Genomic DNA, 12,727 nt, shown 5'->3' on the forward strand with positions numbered 1-12,727 from the left:
ACTTCAACTGTGAGAGACGGAATCTAAAACAAAAATCCAGAAAATCACATTGTATGATTTTTAAGTAATTCATTTGCATGTTATTGCATATATACCTGCCATAGCCCCCTACTGGACAGAGACAGTAGTAACCCCCTCCATAGCCCCCTACTGGACAGAGACAGTAGTAACCCCCTCCATAGCCCCCTACTGGACAGAGACAGTAGTAACCCCCTCCATAGCCCCCTACTGGACAGAGACAGTAGTAACCCCCTCCATAGCCCCCTACTGGACAGAGACAGTAGTAACCCCCTCCATAGCCCCCTACTGGACAGAGACGGTAGGAACCCCCTCCATAGCCCCCTATTGGACAGACACAGTAGTAACCCCCTCCATAGCCCCCTACTGGACAGAGACAGTAGTAACCCCCTCCATAGCCCCCTACTGGACAGAGACGGTAGTAACCCCCTCCTGACTACTAATATGACCAAGAGTATGAATATTAACACACACACACACACACCAGTCTTTCTAGCAACCCACATTACCTCATAACTCACTCATACACACACAATGTATCTCATTGAGCCTCTCCCCTCCCCTCTCTAGCGGTGTGTCCACCACAATAGACCCATTCTGGGACATCAGTCTGGACCTGCCGGGCTCGTCCACTCCCTTCTGGCCCCTCAGCCCCGGGGGAGACGGCTCAACGGTCAACGGAGAGAGCCACCTCTCAGGGGCCACCACGCTCACAGACTGTCTACGCAGGTATGACCACACGAGACGTCTGTCTGTCCCTCCCCATGTCTTTCACCACGTCTATCCCTCTCTAGATGTCTGTCTGTCTGTCTGTCCGTCCCTCCCCATGTCTTTCACCACGTCTATCCCTCTCTAGATGTCTGTCTGTCCGTCCCTCCCCATGTCTTTCACCACGTCTATCCCTCTCTAGATGTCTGTCTGTCTGTCTGTCTGTCTGTCCCTCCCCATGTCTTTCACCATGTCTATCCCTCTCTAGATGTCTGTCTGTCTGTCTGTCCGTCCCTCCCCATGTCTTTCACCACGTCTATCCCTCTCTAGATGTCTGTCTGTCTGTCTGTCCGTCCCTCCCCATGTCTTTCACCACGTCTATCCCTCTCTAGATGCCTGTCTGTCTGTCCGTCCCTCCCCATGTCTTTCACCACGTCTATCCCTCTCTAGACGCATGTCTGTCTGTCCGTCCCCATGTCTTTCACCACGTCTAACCCTCTCCTCTCCACTAGACGCCTGTCTGTCCGTCCGTCTCCACTTCATATGGGCTACCATAAACATAGTATGCTGTCTAGTCTACTCTCATCTTCTATCCTACATGTACATATTACTTCAACTATCTCAACTAGCCGGTGCCCCCGCACATTGACTCTGCACCGGTACCCCCCTGTATATATAGCCTCCCTACTGTTTTTTTTATTTTACTTCTGCTCTTTTTTTCTCAACACTTTTTTGTTGTTTAATTCTACTTTTTTATTAAAAATAAATGCACTGTTGGTTAAGGGCTGTAAGTAAGCATTTCACTGTAATGTCTGCACCTGTTGTATTCGGCGCATGTGGCCAATAACATTTGATTTGATTTGATCTCTCTCTCCACCTCTGCTACCACAATCATATAACCTGACTATACCAGACCTTTCGCACACCTCTCATCCTCCATTTTCTCTCTCTCTCTCTCTCTCTCTCTCTCTCTCTCTCTCTCTCTCTCTCTCTCTCTCTCTCTCTCTCTCTCTCTCTCTCTCTCTCTCTCTCTCTCTCTCTCTCTCTCTCTCTCTCTCTCTCTCTCTCTCCCTCCCTCCCCTGTAATTTGATGAATGTCAATTTGCTCTTCTTTATCTTCCATCTCCTCTGTTTCCTGTGTCCTCACTTCCTCTCTGTTCCTCCTCCTTATTCCTCTCCTTCCTGTACTCCATCCCCAGTCACAGCCTGGGTGCTGTAGCATGCCTCTTAAAGGTACAGACAGGGCTGAGTCTGAGGGTTGAAAACATTGTTATAATATACACACTTCAAATCAAATTGTATTTGCCACATGCGCCAAATACAACAGGTGTAGACATTACCGTGAAATTCTTACTTACAGCCCTTAACCAACAATGCATGTATTTTTTAATAAAAAAGTAAAATAAAACAACAACAACTAAAAACCTTTTGAGGATCTGAGTACTCATGCCAAATCTTTTCAGTCTCCTGAGGGGGAATAGGCTTTGTCGTGCCCTCTTCACAACTGTCTTGGTGTGTTTGGACCATGATAGTTCGTTGGTGATGTGGACACCAAGGAACTTGAAGCTCTCAACCTATTCCACTACAGCCCCGTCGATGAGAATGGGGGCGTGCTCAGTCCTCTTTTTTTTTTTCCCGTACTCCACAATCATCTCCTTTGTCTTGGTCAAGTTGAGGGAGAGGTTGTTATCCTGGCACCACACGGCCAGGTCTCTGACCTCCTCCCTATAGGCTGTCTCATCGTTGTCGGTGATCAGGCCTAACACTGTTGTGTCGTCAGCAAACTTAATGATGGTGTTGGAGTCGTGCCTGGCCATGCAGTCATGGGTGAACAGGGAGTACAGGAGGGGACTGAGCACGCACCCCTGAGGGGCCCCCGTGTTGAGGATCAGCGTGGCAGATGTGTTGTTACCTACCCTTACCACCTGGGGGCGGCCCGTCAGGAAGTCCAGGATCCAGTTGCAGAGGGAGGTGTTTAGTCCCAGGATCCTTAGCTTAGTAATGAGCTTTTAGGGCACTATGGTGTTGAACGCTGAGCTGTAGTCAATTAATAGCATTCTCACGTAGGTGTTCCTCTTGTCCAGGTGGGAAAGGGCAGTGTGGAGTGCAATAGAGATGGCATCATCTGTGGATCTGTTGGGGCGGTATGCAAATTGGAGTGGGTCTAGGGTTTCTTGGATAATGATGTTGATGTGAGACATGACCAGCCTTTCAAAGCACTTCATGGCTACAGATGTCAGTGCTACGGGTTGGTAGTCATTTAGGCAGGTTATCTTAGTGTCCTATGTATTGGGCACGCATTCTTAGTGGTGTGCTAGTGTGGATGTTGGATTGTTTTGGTTCATTCGGATCCCCGTTTAGCTTTTGCCAAGCAGAAGCTATTCTTCCTGGGGTCCTAGCCTTGGGAACATATGCTGCAGTGTGTGAAGTCTTTCTCTCTCGCTGATGAACAGTATCAGTCCTTAGTCACTTCGTTGACCACCATTGTTGGCCTCCCCCTACAGAACACTGGTGACTTCACTGTTCCATCGACAGGCGTGGTCTGATCGGTGCTTAGCACTATATTGCAGCCTCTTGCAGTGTAACCATGGAAACTGACCTGTTATGTATCACTACAAACAAATTCTTATCTATTGTCTTTATATCTGTCTCTTCTTTACACACTGAGTGTACAAAACATTCTTTCCATGACAGACTGACCAGGTGAATCCGGGGTATGGTAATAGGTGCCAGGCGTACCGGTTTGTGTCAAACTGCAACGCTGCTGGGTTTTTCACGCTCTACAGTTTCCCGTGTGTGTCATCCCTGTGGAACGCTTTCGACACTTTGTAGAGTCCATCCCCCGCCGAATTGAGGCTCTTCTGACGGGGTGCAGCTCAATATTAGGAAGGTGTTCCTGATGTTTTGTACACTCGGTGTGTTTCTACTTTATCTGTCTCTGTACCCTCTGAATGTATTATCTTCCCTCATTCTCTCTTCCCCCACCCCTTTCACTCCCCTCTCTCTCTCTCTCTCTCTCTCCTCATTCTCTCTCTCTCTATATACTCTCTCTCTGTCCCACCCTCCATCCCTCTCGCTCTCTTATCATTCCACTCCCTCTCTCTGCAGGTTCACTCGGCCTGAGCATCTAGGAAGCAGTGCCAAAATCAAATGTGGTGGTTGCCATAGTTACCAAGAGTCCACCAAACAGCTGACGATGAAGAAGCTCCCCATCGTGGCGTGTTTCCATCTCAAAGTGAGTCTCTCTCCATCGTGACGTGTTTCCAGCTCAAAGTGAGTCTCTCTCTGCTCCCGGCCAATCACAAGAGGCCTGCCATGACCACTAAGGACAATGTATTTAAATACAATATAAGAACATATGATATATTGAAGTGTAATTATATATAATAAATATATTTAAATACACTAATATATGAACATATCATGTCACACAATTCATTGTCATTCTCACTGTATGCTTATATAGAGGCCTATTATAACTACTGCTATCATTTTTTCTGTGTGGAAAGATTTGCCTTCCATTACTGTCACTACACCACACACACACACACAGTCTCTCTCTCACACACACACACACACACACACACACACACACACACACACACACACACACACATACTCAGTCCTCTACATGTTTTATTTATGGAGATGTGGGGGGCCATACATAAGCTTTTTATAATATTCATAGGGCTGTGCTGAACGTGGGATTCTCTCTGCTCTTCAGACTGATCCATGGCTGTTCTGATTCATCTATTACCATCAGGGCTCAAGTCTAACAGGGCTCTCTATTTCTCACAAGTAATCCCTCCCTTCAAAATGACCAGAAGATCAGGGATGAGTCTAAATCATGTGTCTCTCTCTTTCTCTCTCTCCCCTCCCCCTCTCTGCTCTCCCTCTACCCCCTCTCTCATTTCTGGTCCCTCTCTTCTCTCCCCTCCCCCTCTCTTTCTCCCTCTTTCCCCTATCTTCTTTCCTCCCTCCTGGGGTGTAGCGGTTTGAACACTCTGCAAAACTGAGGAGGAAGATCACCACATATGTCTCCTTCCCTCTAGAGCTGGACATGACACCTTTCATAGCTTCCAGGTGGGGTAACACACACACTGCAGATCTAAGCTCTGCTTTGGAAATATAAGACCCTCACTCCTCCTGCTCCAGCGCTATCAAATAATGAGATGTGTGTATGAACGCTGTGTGTGTTTTGTGTTCTCCATCCTCCACCATCAGGGCATGGGATATAACGTTCCTACAGTACCTTCCTACTGTCTATTCGTCATAAACCCTACCTTCCTACTGTCTATTTGTCATATACCCTAGCTACCTATCTACTGTGTATTCACCATTGGACAATGCTTTGGGGATGCCAGTGCCACACCTCTGGCTGTAACGGCAGTAGTCATGTAGTTCTGGCTGAAACGGCAGTAGTCATGTAGTTCTGGCTGAAACGGCAGTAGTCATGTAGCTCTGGCGCTAACGGCAGTAGTCATGTAGCTCTGGCTGAAACGGCAGTAGTCATGTAGCTCTGGCTGTAACGGCAGTAGTCATGTAGCTCTGAATGTAGTGAGTGGCAGATCAATGGACAGAGAAATAGGAGAGTGTAGGAGACTCTCCGCTGTCTGCCTGCTTATTATACAGGACACCCATGCCCCCTAGTGGATATGTGGTACATGACACCCAGCGCAACATTGGAATAAGTGTTTCAACACTTTCATGTCATCCTCTGGGGTCTTTGTACTTGTAAATAGTTTATAACTGGACAAATTGTTTTACCCCAAAATCAATCAATCAATCAAAGACACAGTATTATGTCTGAATACTCATGACAGAATTCTAGTATGTGGTAACACTTTCCTTCATAACACTGTCATACAATGACATAACAGATTGTATTAACAGTCATCCTTGCCTTTCTTGCACTATCACTCACACTTGTATTTTCTTACTAGCACTGACTTTGCCGATTAACTTCTTTATTGAGGAGAAATGAGCGTACTATGACTGTGATATGTGGTTTTCTCACCCAGCTACCTTAAGATGAATGCACTTTAAGTCGCTGGGGATAAGAGCGTCAGCTTAATGACTAAAATGTAAATGTAACCGTCACTGTGAGACTGTCATTTGAATGGCTGTGTTTGTTATGTAACGTGGATGTTTCAAGTCAAGTGTAACCATGTATGTCTCTGTTACATATTGGATGATTTTCTTCTAAGTGTCATTTGATATGAGCATGCATGTGACTGAGTGTCTCTGTCCTCGACAGTAAAGAGAGCAGAGTGAATGGCCACTATCAACAGACAGTAGATGTGTTAAACAACGACAATAAGTAAGTATGTCCAAGTTTATTATGTGTTATGGTAAACAACAGCAACATATCGCCAGTAAACAGCACCAGGTCTGGGTTCAAATAAGATTGAAATGTTGTTTCAATACTGTATCTGGGCTTGATTGAGCTTGCCTTGCACAATGGAACCAATTCAATAGTTGCAAGTGCAAACATCGCCCACCTAGCACTCCAGGCAGGCTAAAGCAAACGCTGAAAGTATTTCAAAGATTTCAAATAGTATTTGAACCTAGGTCTGAATAACACCGTTGTCAACTGTTGCTAGGGTTTCCTTGTATGCCGTTTGTCATTTATTTGACAACAGGTGCACAGAAAAAAAGCTAGATTAATTTCATTATAATTGTTTCCATTCTAGCACAACAGCGAACGTTAACGGCGTGGAGCGTCCTAGTCCGACTCCCAAATGAAATAAATGAAACACTATTAAAAGTAGCTATATTTTTCTCATCCATGGCAGTTACAATGGCATTCCTTTTCCAATACATTTACCAGGGTTAAATGAATCAGTGTTATACAGTACCATTTCTAGATGGTAGTTTAGACAAGAGTATTCCTGACCATGGTCCGTGTGACTATTTAAATTGATGGCCCCTCTGACTAGTTCACATGGTCAGAGAAATAGATGTATAAACTAAGAGGAAGCCAGAATAATCAGGTGAAGTCGCTATATACCACCAGCTGTGTTATAAAGTACTTTACTTCCCCTCCCTTGCTTCTCCACTAACTCTCCACTGTCCCTGTGCGTGTTCTGTTGAACCAGGTATTCTCTGTTTAACTCTCCACTGTCTCTGTGTGTGTTGTGGTGGACCAGGTATTCTCTGTTTAACTCTCCACTGTCTCTGTGTGTGTTGTGGTGGACCGGGTATTCTCTGTTTAACTCTCCACTGTCTCTGTGTGTTGTGGTGGACCAGGTATTCTCTGTTTAAATCTCCACTGTCCCTGTGCGTGTTGTGTTGAACCAGGTACAGTGAGGGAAAAAAGTATTTGATCCTCTGCTGATTTTGTACGTTTGCCCACTGACAAAGAAATTATCAGTCTATAATTTTAATGGTAGGTTTATTTGAACAGTGAGAGACAGAATAACAACAACAAAAATCCAGAAAAACGCATGTCAAAAATGTTATAAATTGATTTGCATTTTAATGAGGGAAATAAGTATTTGACCCCCTCTCAATCAGAAAGATTTCTGGCTCCCAGGTGTCTTTTATACAGGTAACGAGCTGAGATTTGGAGCCCACTCTTAAAGGGAGTGCTCCTAATCTCAGCTTGTTACCTGTATAAAAGACACCTGTCCACAGAAGCAATCAATCAATCAGATTCCAAACTCTCCACCATGGCCAAGACCAAAGAGCTCTCCAAGGATGTCAGGGACAAGATTGTAGACCTACACAAGGCTGGAATGGGCTACAAGACCATCGCCAAGCAGCTTGGTGAGAAGGTCACAACAGTTGGTGCGATTATTTGCAAATGGAAGAAACACAAAAGAACTGTCAATCTCCCTCGGCCTGGGGCTCCATGCAAGATCTCACCTCGTGGAGTTGCAATGATCATGAGAACGGTGAGGAATCAGCCCAGAACTACACGGGAGGATCTTGTCAATGATCTCAAGGCAGCTGGGACTATAATCACCAAGAAAACAATTGGTAACACACTACGCCGTGAAGAACTGAAATCCTGCAGCGCCCAAAAGGTCCCCTTGCTCAAGAAAGCACATATACAGGCCCGTCTGAAGTTTGCCAGTGAACATCTGAATGATTCAGAGAAGAACTGGGTGAAAGTGTTGTGGTCAGATGAGACCAAAATCGAGCTCTTTGGCATTTACTCAACTCGCCGTGTTTGGAGGAGGAGGAATGCTGCCTATGACCCCAAGAACACCAACCCCACCGTCAAACATGGAGGTGGAAACATTATGCTTTGGGGGTGTTTTTCTGCTAAGGGGACAGGACAACTTCACCGCATCAAAGGGACGATGGACGGGGCCATGTACCGTCAAATCTTGGGTGAGAACCTCCTTCCCTCAGCCAGGGCATTGAAACTGGGTTGTGGGTTGGTATTCCAGCATGACAATGATCCAAAACACACGGCCAAGGCAACAAAGGAGTGGCTCAAGAAGAAGCACATTAAGGTCTCCAGACCTTAATCCCATAGAAAATCTGTGGAGGGAGCTGAAGGTTCAGTTGCCAAACGTCAGCCTCGAAACCTTAATGACTTGGAGAAGATCTGCAAAGAGGAGTGGGATAAAATCCCTCCTGAGATATGTGCAAACCTGGTGGCCAACTACAAGAAACGTCTGACCTCTGTGATTGCCAACAAGGGTTTTGCCACCAAGTACTAAGTCATGTTTTGCAGAGGGGTCAAATACTTATTTCCCTCATTAAAATGAAAATCAATTCATACCATTTTTTTCAAAACATGCGTTTTTCTGGATTTTTTGTTATTCTGTGTCTCACTGTTCAAATAAACCTACCATTAAAATTATAGACTGATCATGTCTTTGTCAGTGGGCAAACGTACAAAATCAGCAGGGGATCAAATACTTTTTTCCCTCACTGTATTCTCTGTTTAACTCTCCACTGTCCCTGTGCGTGTTGTGTTGAACCAGGTGTTCTCTGTTTAACTCTCCACTGTCTCTGTGTGTGTTGTGGTGGACCAGGTATTCTCTGTTTAAATCTCCACTGTCCCTGTGTGTGTTGTGGTGGACCAGGTATTCTCTGTTTAAATCTCCACTGTCTCTGTGTGTGTTGTGGTGGACCAGGTATTCTCTGTTTAACTCTCCACTGTCTCTGTGTGTGTTGTGGTGGACCAGGTATTCTCTGTTTAAATCTCCACTGTCCCTGTGTGTGTTGTGGTGGACCAGGTATTCTCTGTTTGCGGTGGTGAACCACCAGGGCACCCTGGAGAGCGGCCACTACACCAGCTTCATCCGCCAACACAAGGACCAGTGGTTCAAGTGTGACGACGCCATCATCACAAAGGCCAGCATCAAGGACGTGCTGGACAGTGAAGGGTGGGTAGTCAGACACCAGGGTCATTTTCTTTAGAAAACAGACTGAAAGAAAAGACTGAAACAGGGAGGGACTACCCAATAGAAAAACGCTCTGTTTCGTTTTCCATTGTAAAAGGTTTTGACCGTGGGTCGTGTTCAGTGGGGTACGCTGTAACAAAACGTTTTTCAACAGAAAACAAAAGGTTATGTTGTTATTGAACAAGTTCAGGTAGTACCAAGTTCCTCTCAGTTGATTTGGAAGTGGACTTCCTGTGGGATTGCAGTTCGATACCCGGGTCAAGTTCAGAACGACCTGGACAACTACTGCTACTACTTAACAATAACAACACAGATTTTCATTTTTTTTTTTTGCAAAGCGTTTTGTGTGCCCTTCTGAACACAACGTTAGATTGCCTTCAATTTAGATTCAATTGACCCCAACTCTAGGGGTCGATTCCATCCAAACACATTCTTATAGGGTTAACAACACTGAACAACCCCACACAAACTAACCACATTTAAGTCTAACTCTTTTCATGTACTACTACTAATAATAATCACATTTAAGTCTAATAGCTATTTCCTTTCCCCTCAGGTATCTCCTATTCTATCACAAGCAGTTCCTGGAATATGAGTAGCCTTACCTTGGAGACCGCTGACTCTGCGGAGAACCAACCCAACGCTCAAAGAGATGAGAGGAACCAACCAATAACTGGGGAACAGAGGACGATAAAACACGAACACACAGAGAGTCTAACATAAACAATGACTAATAAATAGTGAAAATTCATGCAAAACCTGTGTTCAAAAACAGCACTGAGCTCCCGGCATCTACTTGACACACTGAATAGAGAAAGAGAAGGAGGAAAAGTGGAGTGGCATGGGGGGGAGGAGCCCTCCCCTCACTCTCCCTCACTCCGCCCCTTTTCTGACAGTGGGGCGGAGCCTTGGCGAGAGTGATTGACAGTTCTGTGGAGAGGAAAGAGGGCACATTGGGGCTACAAACCCCAAAAACGACAGTATTCGATTCTGACTTCCTGTTTCTTTCCTCATGGTGCTCTCGTTTCAACTGACCAAGCATTTACCATACAGTCACGATGGGATGAGATTGTAGACGTCTTCAGATCCATACAGAACTGAATGCAAAAACTATATATACTACAACAACAAAACAAAAGTATGGTATTATTTTTTTTAAACAGCAAACATTTTCTTTTTTCCTAAAAGATATGGTTATGATTCTTATCATTTGAATTTAGTTCTGGAATGCTGTATGATCCCTCTAGTACATCTATTTTTTTAAAGAGGAAAAGTCAGAGAACTGAGAGCGCGAGACGCCATCCTTGCTAGTTTCCTGGTAAGCGTAGCCAAACACGAAAAATGGACTTGGAGCAAACTGAACGTACCCGTGTTCAAACTATTTTTTGTGTTTTTATTTTTTTGTTTAATTTCGGTTGAGGGCAGGGAATATCAATTTTTTTATTTAGCGACTCGTTCATTGAAATTCTTTGTTTACCGTTTCTTTCCAGTGTCCATGTTCTTCTAGTCGTTCTGTTTTGTTGCGGTGCAGTAATGTCCCTTCCTTGTTGTCATGGTACCTTCAGAAGATGTTTTTTTGGATGTAGTATTCTTTATTATCGTGGAAAGTTTTGTTGGGTATATAATGATGGTGGTGATTTAAATTGGCTCACTTTTGGCTGTTGAAACATGTATTTTGGGGATAAGCTGTAGGTTTCTTGTGGCATTATGAAGTAGAGGCAACTGTAGCTTGGTCACAGATCTGTTTGTGCTGTCTTGCTAGCTGGCATGGTATCACAAACAGATCTGGGACCAGGCTAGGCACAGTATGCAGTATATTTAGAGGATTAGAGGCCATGGCTATCAGACTGCTGTGGGTCTTTTTAGAATGCAACCACTCAAACTGAAGCCCTCTGCAACACAGTAGGGTGCATACCTGGGGGAAATCGCTTGCTATTCCCCATATACTGCAGAGACAAATGTAGTGCTCTAGGGAATAGTGTGCCATTTCGAACACAGACCTAGAATCCGTCAACTAAAGCGATGTGCTAACGTAAGCATACTGCAACACAGCTGTGCAGGTCTAGGGCAAAACTGAAATGGCTCACTATTCCCTATATACATAGGGAATAGTGTACCATTGTGGACGCATGTCAGTCTTAATGTCACCTTGGGCAATAATACCTCCATGCCTACAGCTCTTCTCTGTTACAAGACTCCATTGACCATGATGTTTGTACTGTACTGGTGTTGGGAGGGGGGGGGGGGGGGCTGATGAAAGATTGCATGTACACGGTGGCGCTGTCTGTTTGCTGCACCCTCTCCAGCTTTGAATCCATCAGTGTTCTCTTAATATCCATAACAACAACAACCACACGTGGCTTGTTCAGACCAAGGTTGTGTTCATTAGGCACCAAATGGAAGAAAACTGACTGAAACAGGGAGGGACTGCTTGGGCTTGTCCAATGAGAAACGCTCATTTAAATTTTCCATGGCAAAACGTTTTAAAACGTTATCCATCGCGTGCCCTGATGAGCACGACCCAATGTGGCTCGAGGTATATTGCATCTGCAGTGCGGTAACACAGTGCTCTATCCAATCAGTATGCTGTCTGAATTCTGAGTTTAAAAAGAAAAAACCAATGTGTTGTTGTGTATTTTATGTTTGAATATCACTGTGTATGTAAAGATTGAAAAAGAAATGTGGGAAAATGTATACCACATTGATACCACAACACTTTGGGTCTGGTTCAGCTGCTCGGTAAACAAACAAGTAAAAAAAAAATATATATATATATCCTCTGGTCTGCTACAGATTAGTCCATTATTGAACCCTGAGCCTGAACAGATGGGGGGTCGAAGAACAGAGAAATTGCATGTTTTAAATGGTCGCACCACCAAGGCTTCCGATGCATTATGGTGGTCTGAGAGAAGAGCGCCACCCAGAGGTCATTCAGTAATGCAGCCCTAACGTATGAGGAGGTGAGAGGAGATAGACATTCTGTTTCAGTGATTAAACTCGGAACAAAACTTTTTTCTCTTTAATATAACATACTCTGTGTCACCATTGCCTGATTTCTTCAGTTTCAAATCTGTTCACTCTTTTAGCGCTAGTGTAGTGTGCAGTCGCATGGTGTTGAATGACACAACGTTTGGAAGAAACGCATTTGTAGAAATGATTGTCAGATAGATTGAATAGCTGACACCATTTCCTATTCTACCTGCAATGCTCAGTGTTTCACGTCCCTGAATACATCCCTGTAGGTACACCACTAACACAGAGACAGAAGATGGAGAACTGCCTGCCACAGATGGAAAACTGTGATGCATGGTGTATACTAGCTGGCTGTATCATAGTTTCCCTGAAGCCCTCTATAGTAGATTAAAGATGTGTTAAAGGTTTTCTGTCATTTCAGCCAGTCGTTTTGAAAGTAGCGCTCACGAGCGAAAACATATCCTCAAGGTGTGCACAATTGTGTACGTCATCCATTTCGTATAAGTTACGTCGTGCAATTCGTATGATATGTTACGAATTTGTATGCGCTTAAGATCCCGTTCAATCTCTTTTAAGATGCATTATGCATACTAGCTTGTTTCTCTTGCTGTATCATTCTGTTTCCCTGAAGCCCTCCATAGTAGATTAAGTGACTTGTTCCAATA

At 44.6% G+C, this 12,727-nt stretch overlaps 1 protein-coding gene across 1 annotated transcript in view; it reads left to right on the top strand.

Annotated features, from left to right (window-relative positions):
- The window catches only part of LOC311106114 (ubiquitin carboxyl-terminal hydrolase 22-like), a 55,703-nt gene extending 43,483 nt beyond the window's left edge, over window positions 1-12,220 (top strand). Inside the window, exons 8-13 of the mRNA XM_084148430.1 lie at window positions 589-747; window positions 3,835-3,961; window positions 4,718-4,809; window positions 5,984-6,046; window positions 8,922-9,071; window positions 9,646-12,220. Coding sequence (XP_084004556.1) covers window positions 589-747; window positions 3,835-3,961; window positions 4,718-4,809; window positions 5,984-6,046; window positions 8,922-9,071; window positions 9,646-9,688 — 634 coding nt within the window. The 3' untranslated portion in view covers window positions 9,689-12,220. The remainder of the gene's footprint in view (window positions 1-588; window positions 748-3,834; window positions 3,962-4,717; window positions 4,810-5,983; window positions 6,047-8,921; window positions 9,072-9,645) is intronic.
- The last annotated feature ends 507 nt before the right edge of the window (window positions 12,221-12,727 follow it).

Source organism: Coregonus lavaretus (genome assembly GCF_964263955.1).
Source record: "Coregonus lavaretus genome assembly, chromosome: 2".
Classification (NCBI taxonomy): domain Eukaryota; kingdom Metazoa; phylum Chordata; class Actinopteri; order Salmoniformes; family Salmonidae; genus Coregonus; species Coregonus lavaretus.